This window comes from Sciurus carolinensis, chromosome 14 (assembly GCF_902686445.1).
Source record: "Sciurus carolinensis chromosome 14, mSciCar1.2, whole genome shotgun sequence".
NCBI lineage: Eukaryota > Metazoa > Chordata > Mammalia > Rodentia > Sciuridae > Sciurus > Sciurus carolinensis.
The window spans coordinates 63,072,063-63,089,805 of record NC_062226.1 but is presented as its reverse complement, the minus strand read 5'-3'; the positions used below and the strand labels follow the sequence as shown (position 1 = coordinate 63,089,805).

The following is a 17,743-nucleotide window of genomic DNA, read 5'->3' as shown; positions in this document are numbered from 1 at the left end:
AGAAAGTATGTAATAGGAGGAAATCATGCTCTGTGTGTGTGTGTGTGTGTGTGTGTGTGTGTGTGTGTGTGTGTGTAAGAGAGAGAGAGAGAAGGAGGGAGGGAGGAAGGGAGGGAGAGAGAACAGGTATGTCAGGGGAAGAGTAATACTTTGTAATATTTTATTCTTGTTATATATTTATATATTGTCATGGATGGTGTAGGCTTAGTGTAGGAAATAATTTGTATTGGATTTTATAACCTTATGTGTGTCATTTATATACATGGTTTGAACTGGAACATTTCATTAATAATGGCTCATAGCATCATATATTAGGATATAATTCTTATTTTTTGACAGATTTCAAATTGCTATAGCTTTGACAATTATTATAATTGCTTTGACTTTTGGTATTGGCCTTTAGTATAACCTCATTTTAATCCCTTGTTTTGTTAGTAGGTGTTTTGCCAATTTCCAAGCTCTCACCCTAACAACTATGAAGTCAGCATGATATTTGGTGACCTTTCATAATTTTGATTATGGAAGTTGAAAGGGAAAGTTGGAAAAATAAAATCAGTTGGGAATAATTTAACAATTGTGCTCCCTAGTAATTTGTTTTAAAGTTTAAGCCAGGCTCAGTGGCTCATACCTGTAATCCTAGTGACTCAAGTGACTGAGGCAGGAGGATTACAAGTTCAAGGACACCTTCAGCAATTTAGTGAGGCCCTAAGCAACTTAGTGACAACTTGTCTCAAAATTAAAAAAAAAGAAAAAAAAAGTGCTGGGGATGTGACTGAATGGTTAAGTATCCATGGGTTCAATCCCTGATACCCCCTTCTCGTCTCAATAAGTAGATAAATAAATAAATAAGAGGCAGGGTTTATTGATAGACTTTTGTTTTTCTCTTCAGGAAACAGCTGCTCAAGTACATCTGTAATGGAGGAAATAAAAACTGAGGGTGACAAAGGTGATGCCATAACTATACCCTCTGTGCCCAAAGAGCCTGATGACTCCATACCATTGTCTAGTGGGCATGAGGAGGTTGAAGAGTTAGATCCACCTAAACTTCCATGGCCAAAGTCACCTGAGTCGACTTCCTCAGTGACAGAGAGTTATGGTGTGTTTACAGAGGGAGAAGAGAGTGATGTGGAGGGCCACAGGAGTGGCCTTGAACCTGGAGAAATACCCGCCATCCTCAGTGATGAGAGAAATGGCTTCAAAGTCCCCAGTGTATGTGGCAATATTAGTTTTTTACTGTTTTCATTGTATGATGATCTTGTTTTCTGAAAACAACATGCTGTGCTTTGAAATCTTGCTTTAGGGCAGAAATAAATAACATTTTACATTTTTGGGTTTTAATCATTTTCCTTCAGTGACTGGGAGGTAGGCATTCTCTGAGTTCTGGCTTACATTGTGATAATTCGGAGCTTAGAGATTTTGCCCACATGTTACAGTTCAGTTTTATATTTTTAAGAAATTAGCGTCTTTATTTGGAGATAACTGTAGATTCATGTGGGTATGTAAGAAATAGTACAGAGAGATCCTACGTACCCTTTTCCCAGTTTACCCCAATACTTCCTTCTAGGAAAACTATCATATGGAATCACAATCACATTGATATTGATACAGTCAAGGTAGAGAATGATCTGTTACCTGCAATATTAACGAGGCTGGGAAGAATTCACCTTCTAGGCTCTGCCGTCCTCCAGCCCAGTTATTATCTCTGTGACTAAGCTTTCCATAGCTTCTGTTTTAACATTAGGGCATATCTGATCCCTTTTTCCTCTGACTCTTTCAAGTATGAATCCTAATGTCAGGGCAAGCTTTTTGGTCCTGCCCACTTTGGAGGAAAAACAGAACTTTGACCTCCCAGAAAAGTTAATAGGCCCCTAGATTACTAAGTCCCCCATGTTGTGTTTTTGAATGCCTCCATGTTTCTGTGGTCTTCTTGTTCAATGTTAATATTGTATACTTTCAGCAAAAGCAGTTACTGTAATAATATTGGGAGTTGATTGGGCGAGGTAGGACAGGATCTGTGTCAGCATTCAGAACCTCTTTTGACCCACCACCCTGATTGTGGAATTCAGGTGCATGCATGAGGACAGCCTCAGTTGCTTGAGCAGGCAACAGTTCAGAAGAATATATAACCCTGCATGATGAATATGATAAATATGATGAATTTAATTGGGTCAAATTTTGGATTATGTATTCTACTGAGTTGTCATAAGAGTATTTATTAAAAAACACATGAAAAATATAGCCAGATTTATTTGAAAAGGTTGCTAAGAAAAGTTTGAAAGTAACATTCACTGAATAAAGCTTAGATGGCTTCAAAATTTCAGCTGTGTAACATTTAAAAAGTACTGTCTTTGATTTCTCATTAGGTCCTTTGTGTATATGATAAGAGTAACTCATTTCTGGGTGGAATCAAGGATACATTCTCACCTTGGTAGCTTTTTCTAAGGATAGAAAGCAAACTCACCTGCCAATTTTTCCCATTGGAACTATGTAAAGGTGACTTAATAGCAGAGCCCTTATTTTATGAGTATATAATTCTAAACTTAGACTAATTTTTAAAAAGGTCTTTTGTAAGTTTGCCAAATGCAAAATTTATTTTAGGGTCAATATGTGTACCCCACACTCCAGTTAGCTTTTTAAGATGCTGCAGGAGAGTTAACTGATTTGTTGTTAAAATGATTAACAGACTGTCTCTTCTTTCTTTTGACTTTACATTTTTTAATGAACAAATTCCTTAAGAGGTAAATAAGCAGAAAGTGCTTTGATGATTAAGTTTTTGTAAATCATTTTGAGCTACATTTTTTGTTTTAAACATGTTTTTCATTTGTTTGTTTCTTTCCCATATTTGTTCAATTATCAGATAATAGATGGAGAGACGAAAACTGCTAAGAGTTGGCGCCATCCACTTAGTAAGCCTCCTGCCAGATCCCCAATGACTCTTGTGAAGCAGCAGGCAACGAGTGATGAAGGTAAGCTGATGATATTTTTTTAAGGCTTTTTTTTTTTTGGTATGTATACATGCTTGTTGTAACAAACAGACAATTTGTAAACATTGCTCAGTGGAAAGAAAATTTAACCCTATGGCAAATATGTACCATTAGGTAAAAATAATTTCCAGGCAAAAGGAATTTGGGTTTTAGGAATACAAATTTGCTTCATATAACTTCATGGTATTACTAGTAAAAGTCTTCATGTTTTGTAGCATAAAATTCCTGATATTACCTGAAGACTTTCTAGAAGTTACGAATTACTTCTTTAAAGGTGTTACAGCATACAGTTAACATGCTGTAGGTTTCTTTGCACTGTCTTTATTTTTAGCTGGAATCCTTTAAAAGCATGTAAATTTCATTGAATAAGAAACTGTGTGCAGCACTTCCTTATCTTGTCACACCTGTAGGCAGTGAAACATACTTTCTGCTTAAGTGGGTTGCATGTGGTTTGATATAAGGCAGTTTTATTTATAACAAGTTATCCCTCCTAGATGTAAGGTGGTTTTCCTTTTTTACTTTTCTTACTGTGAAAATGTCTTTTGTTGCCTCAAATTAAAAACCATACTACTGACCCATCAATTCTTCCTTGTCTCAGCATCCTAAGGGCCTTATTTTTTCCATTTCAAAATAATCCATTTAACAGGTTTTGAGTAAAGAGCCCTTCATTCTCCTTTGTTCTTGCAAATTGTTAATTATGGTCACTTGTTTGTGAGGATGCAATATCGACTTAAACTTGTTTAGAATAAATAAACTTAAAAAAATATTTTTAGTTGTAGATGGACAGAACATATTTATTTATTTATGTTGCCGAGGATGGAACCCAGTGCTTCATACATGCTAGACAAGCGTTCTATCACTGAGCCGAAACCCCAGCCCCTAGTCTAAATAAACTTTTCAGAGTTTGTCTATATCATTGGCAGATATTTTTCCTTTTATTCATTGTCTTCTTTTGTAACATGTTTACGTCAGAAAGAGATGGCTTCAATAATAGAAGTAATGAAACTTTTTTTTTTTTTGGGGGGGGTACTGGGGATTTCAGGGGCACTTGACCACTGAGTCACATCCCCAGCCCTATTTTGTATTTAATTTAGAAACAGGGTCTCACTGAGTTGCTTAGCACTTCACTTTTCCTGAGGCTGGCTTAGAACTCACGATCCTCTGCCTTAGCCTCCCAAGCAGCTGGAATTATAGGCGTTTACCGCCACATTTGTTTTAATTTCCATGTTCATCAGACTGTTTTTCTCCAGTGTCAGTTTAATTAAAGGACAAATTTGTCTTGAGTTAATATCCATACTCCTTCTTTGTCACCACCTGTTTCAGTGAACAGGCTACACTAAAATTTAAGGAAAGTTGCTTTCTCCTATGCACATGCTTCCCCAGTAAGTTTATTTTGATGTGGGCCATCATATATTAGCCTAGATTTTCTCCTTGGAGAGCACTTCTGATTTCAATCTGTAGAGCTTGCGAAATTTTTAAATGAATCGGGTTAATGAAGTTGTCTCAAGGGGTTGAGTTTAAATATTTTGCTGAAACATTGATGACTGTAGCTTTTGCAGTGGTCTCCTTTCCATTCTAATTTATTAAAGACTCATGGCATCCTCTGGGATTTTTAAGAATTGAATAGAAAAATTAGAATTTTCCTGATGGCTAAATATTTTTAGACACGCCTAAACTGACAATGGAGAGTTATCTGTAGCCTGGAGTAAATTATTTACTTTGAATACTTGAATGTTTCCTTAGCCTTTTTTCTCAAAGTTGCTTGTGCAATTGGAGTTGAATGAATATTGTCATTGATAGGATGGGTTGAACTGTGGGTTTGGTGCTCACTGAGAACAACAGTCCCAAATCCAGCTGCCTTGGGGGAATTTTCTACTCTAATTTCTTAGCTCCTTTTGCACTCCTCTTATATGGGAGCATAGTTATATTAGGGTCTCTGAGAAATTTCTTCTTCAAGCAGAAGTCATTATTCCTTATTGATGAATGAGGTGGATTGTGTACCTTCCAAGAGAAAGGCTGCAAAAGGAATGTAGAGTTGAAAGCTTAAGTTTTCAATTTCTAATAATGTGGAATTGTTTTAATGAATTATGGTCAAGCAACTGAATGAAATACATTGTAGCTATGGAGATTATTTCCAGAGCACCATAGTTACACTCTAAGTGTAATGCTTCTAATGATAAAACGATAAAATATTGTTCAACCTTTTGTCTACTTTGGAAATATTTTCTGGCAAGCAATTCTCTCTTGATGGTCTTAGGAAGTGCTTAACAAATATCTTGGAAGTTTGGTATGTTAATTTGCTTTGTTCTTGATGTAATTTCTCCCATATTTTTTATTAGTATATTATAATTATGCATAATGTGGGATTTGTTGTTACATATTTGTACATGTACTGGACACAACAATATAATTTGTCTAACATCATTCACAATATAATTTGTCCATCATCATTCACAGATTTTTAAAAACATGACCTTCTTTAAAAAGCCTAAATCTGGGTTCTGGGCTAATAGGAATTGATCATCTCCCCATATCGGAAATAAGAGAAAATGATACAAAAAGGAAAAATGTATATTTAATCACAATTTGGCCCAAAATGGAAGGACCATCACTCTGTATTTGAAGTGTTACGATTTATAGGAATAAAAGCCAGGTAATCTGTATATTTAGATTTAGTCAGACTGTGAGAGTCTAGATATATGTCACAGTTCTAATTCTCTGAGTTTGTTGCATTACTTTTGATGACAGAACTTTGGGGATGTTTGGTGTTAATCTGTAGTCTCCATTCTCATCATTGGCTGGTTGCTTGTGTGTTCCTGGGATGGAGAAAACAGCTTAAGAACAGGGTTACATGTACTCCTGCATTTCCTCTGCCCTCTTGGTTCATTGTTTTTGAAATTTTTATACTGCACACAAATGTGCATTTCTTTCCAAACATTTAAAAAAATTTATTTACTATATTTGTTTGCAATATAAAATTTGTAGCTTTTCATACTGTTCCTTTCAGTATACTCATGTTTTCTTCACCTACTCCCCTTGGTTAAGTTATTTGGTTCTTGATGATTAGAATGCACTGTACCCTAAATGCAAGTCCTGCTAACATACAGAAGAACTTACATCATGGTAGCAGCAGCCACTATGATTCTCTGACTCAGTAATTCCAACTGTTAACAGTGATTGCAGTGGACAAGATTTGCTTAGAGTGAAGTTTGTTTGGAGACTGTTAGCTGAAAGATTTAACTTGGAAGATTTAATTGTCTTTTGTATGCTGACAAGTCTTCAAATTATATATAATGGATTTTTATATTGCTCAAAGAAGTGTTTTACTGAGACTTGCAGTGTCAGTGTGGTGGAAGATTACTGATAACTCTCCATTTACAAAGCAGCTAGAAATGATGGATAAAATAAAACAAACCACCTTTATGTATGCATTTAGAGGCAAAACAGCATCAAGGACAGTATCTCTACACGTCTGCACTATAGTCAAGCTCCATCACTCCATTATTTGTGTGATGGCTCCATGATTGATGTGTGTGTTCAAAGTGGGGATTGTAGCAGCACCTGTCATGGAGTTGTTGTGAGGGTTAAAAGACTAAATGTGTGTCCTGGGCATGGTCACCTATGCCTGTAATCCAAGTTGCTTAGGATGTTGAGGCAGTAGGATCTCAAGTGCAAAGCCAGTCTCAGCAATTTGGCAAGACACTGTTGCAAAATGAAGGACTGGGGAATGTAGCTCAATGGCATAGCACTTCTTAGCCTATGGAAGGTCCTGGGTTTGATCCCTGTCACTGCAAAGAATAAATACATAACATATATACATACAGATACAAATACATAAATAAATAAGCATTCATAACAATGTTTGACAGTTAATGGATATTTGTTGTTGCTGTTATTGATATGATAAGAAGGAACTAGAGGAAGAGGATAGGTGGACTGTGGCTCTTTCTGGGACACGAGTGAATTCAGGGCAGTTGGAACCAAGATCCCAAGGATCCCTGAGCTACACAAAGCTGGATTCAGAGCAGCTTATGCTCTTACTTAAGGGCAAACTTGGAGAAAAAAAAAAAAAAGAAACAAAATTAAAAAATCAAAACTGAAAAGTAACAAGCAGGGAACTTTCCTGCTTGTTACTTATATTTGAGTGGGGAAGGGCAGTAGGGTAGGAGAGAAATTTCAACGTGAAATTTTCCGACCTTAGGACTGTGTTTAGATTTAGATGTCTTATTCCAACTCAGAAATTTAAGAGGAAAGGGTATTCTGGCTGTTACGGGGATCTGTGAGAAGTAAAAATCTTTTGAACCCATGTGGAACACGAATCTGGTTGACTAATGGTCAGTGGACTGTGGAGGCCTGCCTTTCTGCCTTATTGGTTTTTTGACTTTGGGCAAGTTCTCTCTCTGGCCTCAATTTTGTGCTGTAAAAAAATGTGAGATTTGGTCATAAGTGGTCAGGGTTCCTACCCTACAGTAACATTTATTGGGGTAAATATGCAATAGCATGGCTATATGTTGAGGGCTGATTTCAAAAGAGGTGATTGCTACTGAACCAAGTTTTTATTTATAACTTTTCAAATAATATTTTGTAATTTCCAAAACAACACAGAAAGATTGAAAGATACTGATACCCATCTTTTGTGTTTTACCTAAGTGCAGAGGTGACTCCATCTACACTTTTGGATATTGGAAAGATTCAGTTTAAATCCATGGTTATGGCTCTGATTCCTCTGATCTGAATTGTTTGAATAACTTTGAGTCTTCACTTCAGCAAGTGCAGTACTGTAATGAGCTGTTAAGCATCTCTTTGAAATTGAGGACAGCTTAGACCTGATTCCTATCTCTGTAATGTCTCCATGCCTGGAGGGTTAGATTAAGAGTGTATTTCCAGCAATGTTACAGTAATTTATTTTTTGGAAGTCTGTCTATATTAATATTATAATTCATTTAGAAACAGATGAAATATTTAAACATAGAGATGGAAGTAACGGAAATTGATTCTTCAATTAGAGATCATTTTTGGTGTTTGACCATCATTTAACACTGTCTTAGCTTTTTCATCACTTGGACCAGAAGATTTTACAAAAAACAATTTTAGAGGAGAAAAAGTTTTATTTGAGGCTCACAGTTTCAGAGGTCTCAGTTCATAGATGGCTGATTCCATTCCTCAAGGCCCAAGCAAGATGAGGCAGAACATGATGGTGGAAGGGTGTGGTGGAGGAAAGTGACTCAGTACATCCCACCAGGAAATAGAGCTCACCTCACAACCTATAAAATACTAATCCCATAGGCATGCCCCCAACAACCCAGCTCCTCTAGCCACACCCTTCCTGTCTACAATTAACACCCAGTTAATTTTTATCAAGGGATTAGTGCACTGATTAGGTTAAGGCTCTCATAATTCGATCATTTCACCTCTAAACCCTCTTGCATTGTCTAACACATGAGGTTTTGGGGGATACCTAATTTCTGAACCATAACAAACATACTTTACCTATATTTTTAGTTGGTTTGAAGAACAAAATGTATACATTCAAGCATGTTTAAGTTCGTTAAAGAACCGAAGTTTCAATCTGACAGTATTTGATTACTTTTTCAAATGGTTCCTTTGTCCTTTCTTCTTTTTGTGGGGGGCTCTGGGGATGCACCCATTAGTTCCTTCCCAGTGTGATTAATCATCCTCAGTCTCTCCCCTGCGGGGTGGCGCCCCCCCCCCCCCCCATTTATCAAAATGGAAAGATGCTGAGCTGCTGAGGCATCTTACATTGCTATCCTTCTGCCTCAGCTTTCCCAGTCACTGGGATTACAGGAATCTGCTACCACATCGGACTTTCTTTTTCTCCCCATTTCTGTCTCTTACTAAAGATTAAGCACAGGGCCTCATACATGATAAGATATCACTAAGATACATCCCCAGCCCTCTCCCTTGTTTTTTGTTTTTTAAATTTTAGACAGTCTTGCTATGTTACCCATGCTGGCCTGGAATTTGTGATCTTATTTAGGCTTTCTGAGTAGTTGGGATCACAGGTGTGTGTTACTATGACGTTTCTTTCTTTTAAAGTTGTGTTTATAATGCAATTTAATCCTAAACCTGGTCCTCATCATATTTTGCCAATAGAGAACTACCCACTGATTTCTCTTTATTAGAACTTTTGTTTTCTTCTGGGATTTCCCGTGATATTTTCTGAATAATATATCCTGTTCTTTTAGTGCAGTGACTGACTTTTATTTGTGTAGTACTGGAGATTTAACCCCAGGATGCTTTAAAATTGAGCCATATTGCCAACCCTTTTTATTTTTTTATTTTGAGACATAGTCTCACTCTATTGCTTATTGCCTCACTAAGTTGTTGAGGCTAGCCTCAAACTTAAAATCCTCCTGTCTCAGCCGCCGGAGTTGCTAGGATTACAGGCATGTACCACCATGCCTGGCAGTAGCTAACTCTTGAGCACTTTGCAATTGTCCCTCAGACAAAGGGCAGTGCTTACAATTAGGATTTAGAATTAAAATGTAAGGAATTGGAATCTAGAATTGGCTGCTTCATTTTATTAAATACATGTTTGGGGGAAAGTTTTGTCCCTTCCCCACTTACAGTGCGGTTAACTTCCTCTTTTCAGACCAATTTGACTCAGATTGGTCATCCTTAATTTTATTTCTTTTATTTTAAGGATTATGTGAATATATTCAAATATGATAATGGTATCTTTCCTTCTTTCCTTCCTTCCTTTTCTGGGGATTGAACCTGGGGTGTTTCACTACTGAACTATGTCACCTTTCCATTTTTAATTTTGAGACAAAGTTATGCTAAGTTCCTTAGGGCCTCCACTAGGTTGCCGAGGCTGGTCTTGAACCTCCCCATCCTCCTGTTTGAATCTCCCAAGTTCTTGGGATGACAAGAATGAATCACTGCATGTGGCTGATAATGATGTGTTTTGGATTCAAACATAAAAAAACTATTTAAAATTATTATACACAGATGCTATTTCAAATATTAAAGTGTTAATGTATTCATTTTGCCAGGTGGTAATAGGCACATGAAGCTGTTTTATGGTGGGCACACTGAGACTTGGCTGTGGTCTCTTCTTGGCCTTTAAAGAACTATTTAGGCCTGTTATATTGGTGTAATCCCAGTGACTTGGGAGGCTGAGGCAGGAGGATTGACACCAGCATCAGCAAGTTATCTAGGCACCCTCAGCAATTTAGGAAGATCCTTACCCAAAACAAAAAATAGAATGGGCTTGTCACATAGTCTAGTAAAGCACCTCTGGGTTCAATCTTTAGTGTGAAAAATAAATAAATGAACAAATAAATAAATGCTCTCTGGCCTTGGAGATCTGTCTCATATAATCTTTCTAAGGCTCATCTCAGATGTTTATTCATCTATATGATGAAATAGAATTTGGATTAGTGAACCAAGGTTTCTTTCAGACGCTTAAGATTCTTGGATTTCATGAAAATCTAATAAGAGAGAAAACTACTTAGTCCTTTCCCTTTCATTGAAAGGGGAAATAATGTGCCAGGTGTGGTGGTGCATTCCTGTGAATCCAGCGGCTTGGGAAGCTGAGGCAGGAGGATCCCAAGTTCAAAGCCAGCCTCAGTAAAAGTGAGGCACTAAACAACTCAGTGAGACCCTCTCTAAATAAAATATAAAACAATAGGACTGGGGATGTGGCTCAGTGGTTGGGTGCCCCTGTGTTCAATCCCCACTACAATTAAAAAAGAAAGAAAAATAAAAGGGAATAATGAAGTATAGGTACATCTCTTAAGATAAATATTTCCTCTTTGTAAAAAGTTCTTTTCTCTGCTAGTTTTTGGAAAACAAATACTGTTTCATGATAACCTCTGAATGTCATGCTCCAAATGTTATTAATTTTTGCATAATCTCTTGTCTTTGTTCTATCAATTTTTATTAGCTTGAGGTAATATTATACTTTCATAATCATGGTTATGTTTCTAAGCAAAAAAACAGCAAATCAGCAGATTACTAAGTAGATTGACTTGGGATGTTTGTTGATAGGTCACAGCCAATATTTTCCTGCATTATGTGGATATTAAACCTTAGATTTTGTTGGCACTCAGACTGAATGGATATTTTATCTAGCAGTCAGGTTTGTAATAATAGTTGGGTGTTCTTGGTTTAGCTTGATTTTTCTGTCACTGAATTCCATTGGAAACCCCAGTGGCATAGACTCTAACTATAGTATTGGGAACTAAAAGTTAAAAACACCTTTTTCATTTGTTTAGGTTTTGATTAATTAGAGACAAAAATGGTAACTTGTTAGTTTGTGCTATGTGATTGCTTTCTGTGTTTTTCATGTCTGTCCCTGAAACTTTTCTCAGTTGTGGTTGGCATGAAGTCTATGATCAGGTGTCTAAATATACTAAAAGCATTGGAAAATAGTTGTGACTTTGATTCTTTTGACTTCATGCATATCTTGTTACTTTTATAGTCTTGTGAAAAACATCTGAGGATCCCCTTTTGATACTATAATTGCATTGTTCATTTCATTTATTTTATTTTTTACAGACTGTATTTTGATTCATTGTACACAAATGGGGTACATCATTTTGTTTCTATGTGCACGATGTAGAATGATGTAGATTCATACCATTCGTGTAATCATACATGTACATAGGGTAATGATATCTGTCTCATTCCACCATTTTTCATGCCCCCTCTCTCTCATTTCCCTCTACATAATCTAAAGCTTCTCCATTCTTCTCTAACCCCCACCCCCTGCCCTATATTATATATCATCATCCACTAATAGGGAAAACATTAGGCCTTTAGCTTTTTTAATGATTAAATTAGATTGAAATGCTTGAAACTGCCAGTGTTTGATAATTTTTTTCCTCTATAAAAATTACAATTTGACAAACTCACTTTATTACTTTTTGTTTCCTTAAACTTGTACCTGATTCTCTTTCCCCAGAGACATAAATGTCTTAACTCTACTAGTCACTAAGTTATCCCATATTTAGAAATATATTGTTTTGTGTTTTAATCAACCCTTCCCCTGTATTTTGCTTGCAACTCTAGCTCTGAAGATGGAGAGTGAAGTTTGGAAAAGTTCACGTATACTTAAAATGTTATTTTTAGACTATGTTGTGGTCTTTATTTTCTTTGTTTTGCGTAGTCCTGGGTGGCAGCTTCCTGTAGACTCGTGCTTAGGCAATAGGGTCATGTATTTTAGGGAGGTACTTATTACATTTAGGAGGGTTTTTTTGTTTTTGTTTTTGTTTTTTAATCATGTCAGTACTCCCAGGCAGTGGATGGTTTATCATTTTATATCTATGTATTCTGAATTCTCTTAGCTTAGTCTCCCAAATTTAGGGAAATGAACCTCTTAATCCTGCATTGCATATATTCTCTTACATTGATTTAGTTTATGTCATCTTCATTTTAGAAAACTGTTTTCAAGATCAAAAAGTGCTGAGATTTTTGTTATTTAAAAAAATAGCAACAAAGATGAAAGGTTGACGAAGATATCTGAACATGTTTCAGTATTGCACAAATATTTCTGTAGCATTGTTAACATTTTCTCTTGAGAGATAAATTTTATAAATCCTTCAGGTGATTTAGTCAAGAATCTTTAAGAATCTTCTTGGAGAAGAACAGTGAGTATGAACATGTCAAGGAAGGGAGTGAATCTGGCATGAAGTAGACTTGAAAGGACAACATTTTAGATTTTGATGTGCACGGAGAGAATGAAGGTTTCCACCTTCTCCTCTTCATGTTTATGTTCTCTTAGATAGTTTCCCTAGTAGTTGGCATCATGACTGCTCTGTTTGAATTGTACTCCTTAGCAGCTGTTTTGGGTGATCTGCCAGGTGTTACCTCTGATAGTTCCTGGACTGCAGGGTCTAAGGATCACACTGTTCTTTACAGGGATGGCCAGAAGTCAGTTTTTTTTTTTTTTTTTTAGCTTAAGGAACTTTCTTTTCTGGTCACTTATGTCATATTAATAGCTCACTGTTTGGAGATCTTGTTTTGCCATTTTTTTTGCTATTAGTAAAGTAGCTTAAGAACTGGAAATTTCTCCTATGAGATTTTTTGAACTCTTTGAAAGCAAGGGACTGTTTGTTTCAAGTTCTTATTTCTTTCATCTGTCACATTTCCTGAAACGTTATGAGATTCATATGCTCACCCTTGAACCCATCTTTGATTTGATGCTCTGAATAAGTTCCTTTTGGTGCTGTGTGGTCAACTTGTTTTCCAAAGATAAGACAGTTTGCTTTGAGGAGTTTTCTTCTCCTCCTTGTCCCTACCATGGTGTGATAATCAACCATACTGTCCCCCCTCCCTTTTGTATACTTTATTAGTCAATGTTACTTAAAATTCTTTAAGATAGAGGATTTTTACTGACAAGGAACCTGAAGTGCATAGTCAATAATTCACTTGCCCAAGATCACAAGGATGGCAGTGGCCGGTAACAGACTTTAATTGATGTGTGTTCAATTCCAGAATTGGCACTCTTTCTGCTTTATCACACTAACAAGTCCCAATAATAGCCAGAGTACTGAAAAAGTGGCTGAAATGAACATATATGAAAGTCTAATAACAGGAAGACATCTTTGTTGATAGAGTAGATCAACTTCCCAGTAGTCCTTGTTTTTGCTTATGCGTGTTTTAATAGTGTATCTATTTGAAATATGAACTAAGATTCTTTAAAAAATTCAAGCAACACCAGTAATGCCAAATTTTCCTGATGGAACCAAAACCTTAGATATAGCATAATTATTAAGGCATTTTTGTGTAATAGGAATTTAAAGATGCATCTCTTGGAATATCTGTTTTTTAAAGCATATGAGATAGTTGGAATGTATCCTTAAATGTTTTGACCTCTGTGATATGGAGAGGAGAAACATAAAGAATAAAACTGTAACAGCTCTCAGATTGATGCTTAGTGGTGGAGCACCTGATTTGCATAAGGCCCTGACTTCAATCCCTGGCAGCAGGATCAAGCAAACAACAAGAGCAGACAAGATTATGGTTTGAATGTGAGGTGTCCCCCGAAAGCTCACATGTGTTCAGAGGAGAAATGATTGTGTTATAAGAGTCTTATCCCAATCAGTGATTTAATCCCCTGATAGGGTTTAACTGAGTGGTCACTGAAGTGGTAGGGTGTGGCTGGAGGAGGTGGGAATTGGGGCATGACTACTGAGGTATATATTTTGTATCTGGAGAGTAGAGTCTCTTTCTGCTTTTAATCACCATGTAAGCTTCTTCCCTCTGCCACACTGTTCCAGCATAATGTTCAGTCTCACCTTGAACCCTGAGGAATGGAGCCATCCTTCTGTGGACTAAGACCTCTGAAACTGTGAGCACTCAAATAAACCTTTCCTCCTTTACGGTTGTTCTGGTTAGGTCTTTTAGGCCCAGCAGTGAAAAAGCTGACTAAACAAGACAACTCTGTTTTCCATTTTAATTTCTTAAGTGTCTTAGGCCGAAAACAGCAGTTTCTCTATTACCCATTATTAAACTAGCACATCACAGAACTGTAATGGAAAATTTAATTTTTTTTTCTCATACCTGAACCCCTGTTATTTTTTTCTCTTTTGTACTTCTGAACATACCTTTATAAACTTTCCTAATTCACCAACTAAAAAAGTGACTGAAATATAGTTTGTATACAGTATAAGAATAATAAAATTCCAGTTTGTATCTTTGCTTTTTTGAGTAACCCATTGCTGCTCTCATCTTCATTCTCCTCCTCACCCACTATTACTTCCAGGATGTTTGAAACCATATACCTCCCAGGACTGAGATTTTGCTCAAGTACCTGAAACGTTACAGAGGCTACCGTCCTCTTCATAGCAGAGAATGGTGCTGTTCCAGCAAAACACATAATTGGCACATAACCCCAAGCAGCACAGTCATCATGGAGACTGGCAAGGGGAAACCCTGTAATAGAGTCAGTGGCTTTTCAGTCTGCCAGATTCCATCATTATGCCCTGGCTGTAGTACTTCTACAAACAGCCCAAATGTATTCTTTAGAAAAAGCCCGCTGACACTTAGCAGAATTTTTTCATAGAATCTGACCTCAGTCTGTTCCTAAGGAAAGCCCCCGCCCCCTGGCATTCATTTCCCACCTGTTGTTATTTTGACTTAAGTTTTTAAACTTGGATATTTTTATAATTATAACAACTTATAACCCCCCTTTATTCCTTTTAATGTATGTTTTATCGAATTGGCATCATCCTGTATATACAGATTTGTGTCCTGGTTTTTTAAATTTTTAAATTTTTTTGTGATATCATAGATTGAACCCAGGGTCACTTAACTACTGAACCACATCCACAGTCCTTTTAGAAATACTTTGTAGCTCAATGGTAGAGCACTAGCCTAGCATGTGTGAAGTACTGGGTTTGATTCACAGTACAACATAAAAATAAATAAAATAAAGGTATTGTGCCCATATACAACAAAAAATATTTTTAAAAAAACTTTTTAAATTTAGAGACCTTGCTAAGGGCCTTGCTAAATTGCTGAGACTGGCTTTGAACTTGTGATCCCCCTGCCTCAGCCTCCTGAGCTGCTGGGATTATAGGCATGTACCACCATGCCTGGGAATAATATTTTTAATTGTACTATGAAACAGCAGTTTCACTTGATTGTGTGTGGCTTTTGAGTGACGAGAACTGAAGACAGTTTTCTTTCTCTGAAGCCATAAAAAACTTTCCTTGGAAATGTTTATACATCAGAGTTAACTGAATGTCTTTCTAGACTGATTCTGACTATTTCTGTCTCTATTTTTATTTGAAAAGATTAGTATTTAGAGCATACATTGTAAGTAATTTTCTGGATGAGTTTTGTAGGACTTACCCAGGGATTTGGTGTTTGAACTTTTGGTATGTTCTTTTATAAAATAAAACAGTCTATTCTGTTTTAGTGATGTAGTGATTTAGTAATTTCAGACAGCTATTGAAGATTTTTGCTGGTATCATGGCAGTTATATTTTAAGCAGTCACTTTAGTATATTTGCTCAGGATGGTATCTGTTTTCTAGTGCACCCATGTAGTAGTATTACTTATGAGACTGACCCTGTTTCAGTATAATCTGCTTGTGTGAATTCAGAAGTGCTTATGAAGACATAAGGAACTGCTTAGTTTTTGGGCTCATGCTTTGCTTTATTGCATAGTACCAGCTACAGGGTTTTGGCGATGTTTTATAACAGTGTCAGGATCTAAGTTTCCACCTGAACTGAGAGGCTCACTGAAGAAGAAAGAAAAAGGACAATGGGCATAGAATATTTTACAATTAATTCATTTATATAAAAAATTTTAGGTGACACTGTGAACAAATCCAGGGGTACTTTACTGTGCCTTTTACTTACTTCCCTCCCTCTTTACCCTTCCTTCCATCCTGAGATAGGATCTCACTAAGTTGCTTGGGCTTGAAGTTCTTGATCAGCCTCCCAAGTTGCTGGGATTATAGGCATATACCACCACACTCAGCTGCATATGTAATTTTTTTTTAGCATTATGCATTACTAAACCAGATCTGAGTTATACAGATCATTTTAGATATGGACAAATCTCATTATATGATATTTAAAAATTATATGTTATCACTATCATCAGTCCCATCAAAAACTGCTTTGAGTTACACTTAAACTAATGGATACACTTTTCCAACATTTTAATTGTGAGATAGAAGTAGAAATTTTATCATTTTTAAATAAATCAGTTATTTTTCTTAAGAAGACTGACTTTTCCCCATCATTTTCATGAAATTCTATGTTAGACACTCAAGTCTGAAGAACCCCTAGTTTATTCTTTTCTTTCGGGTAAAAATGCTGCTCCAAGATAAAAGACAGGTCAGGGTAATAACAGAAGAACTTTTCCTCAGACAATTGCTGACAGGTCAGGGTAATAACAGAAGAACTTTTCCTCAGACAATTGCTGAGCTTCAGTGTGCAGAAATATTTTATGTATATATACATTTTAGTCACAGATTTAATAAAACTGGCACTTTTGAAATCAAGAACATTGTTACATGAAACTCCTCCCCTCCTTTTTTTTTTTTGTCTTCTGCAAATATGAAGTAGTCAAGAATATAATACTTTGCTGCCTTGATTTAAACTAAGGCACCAATAATTTTACCCTGCACTGCTTTTATATCACCATTACAAATGTCAACAGTGTGACATAGACCAATAACATATTTGTGTTATTGTGCAACTGGTTTTGGCTGCACAGATGGTATAAATGGTGTATTACATCACCTGAAGTCTGCAGATCATTCTTTGAGAACTGCTGTTATGTATCTTTTTTTTTTTTTTTAAACCAAGTCATTCCTGTAACCACCTCCTCTCCAGATTCTAAAACTTATTCATTCTACATTGACTCATTTTGTATGTGGACAAGAAGACTCACTCAAAAGAATATTTTTTCAAAGTAATGATAGTTGGTCCTTTCTGTCCTATTGAGAGTAAAATTATGAATGAAGGGAATTCTGTGCTTGGTAACATGTTCATAGTTCTCCTAAACCTTGATAAACTTTTGCATTCAGTGCTGCGTCTCTGGCAGGTCCCCGTGCTTGGTGATGCACAGTTCTGCTGCTCTGATGCTTTTGAATTATAGGATTATATTATGATGGTGGAGAGAAATGCTCTTTGGCCTTACACTACTTCAGCTTTGGTCTAGGACAGGTATAGAGCAGGGCTCTCTGCAGGTCAGTGTTGAGAAAGTTTGAGGAGAGATTTTTAATTCTATCAGGCCATCCTAGCCAAACCTTGCCGTGTGTTTAAATCAGAGGGG

The 17,743-nt window shown here is 36.5% G+C and overlaps 1 protein-coding gene across 6 annotated transcripts in view; it reads left to right on the top strand.

Moving 5' to 3' along the window:
- The window catches only part of Kdm4c (lysine demethylase 4C), a 360,726-nt gene that overhangs the window by 196,145 nt on the left and 146,838 nt on the right, over nt 1-17,743 (top strand). For 5 of the 6 annotated variants that reach the window (XM_047524585.1, XM_047524589.1, XM_047524587.1 and 2 more), the window contains 2 exons: nt 890-1,209; nt 2,858-2,966. In XM_047524585.1, the coding sequence (XP_047380541.1) occupies nt 890-1,209; nt 2,858-2,966 (429 nt within the window). The remainder of the gene's footprint in view (nt 1-889; nt 1,210-2,857; nt 2,967-17,743) is intronic. The other variant, XM_047524586.1, reaches the window with a different exon arrangement.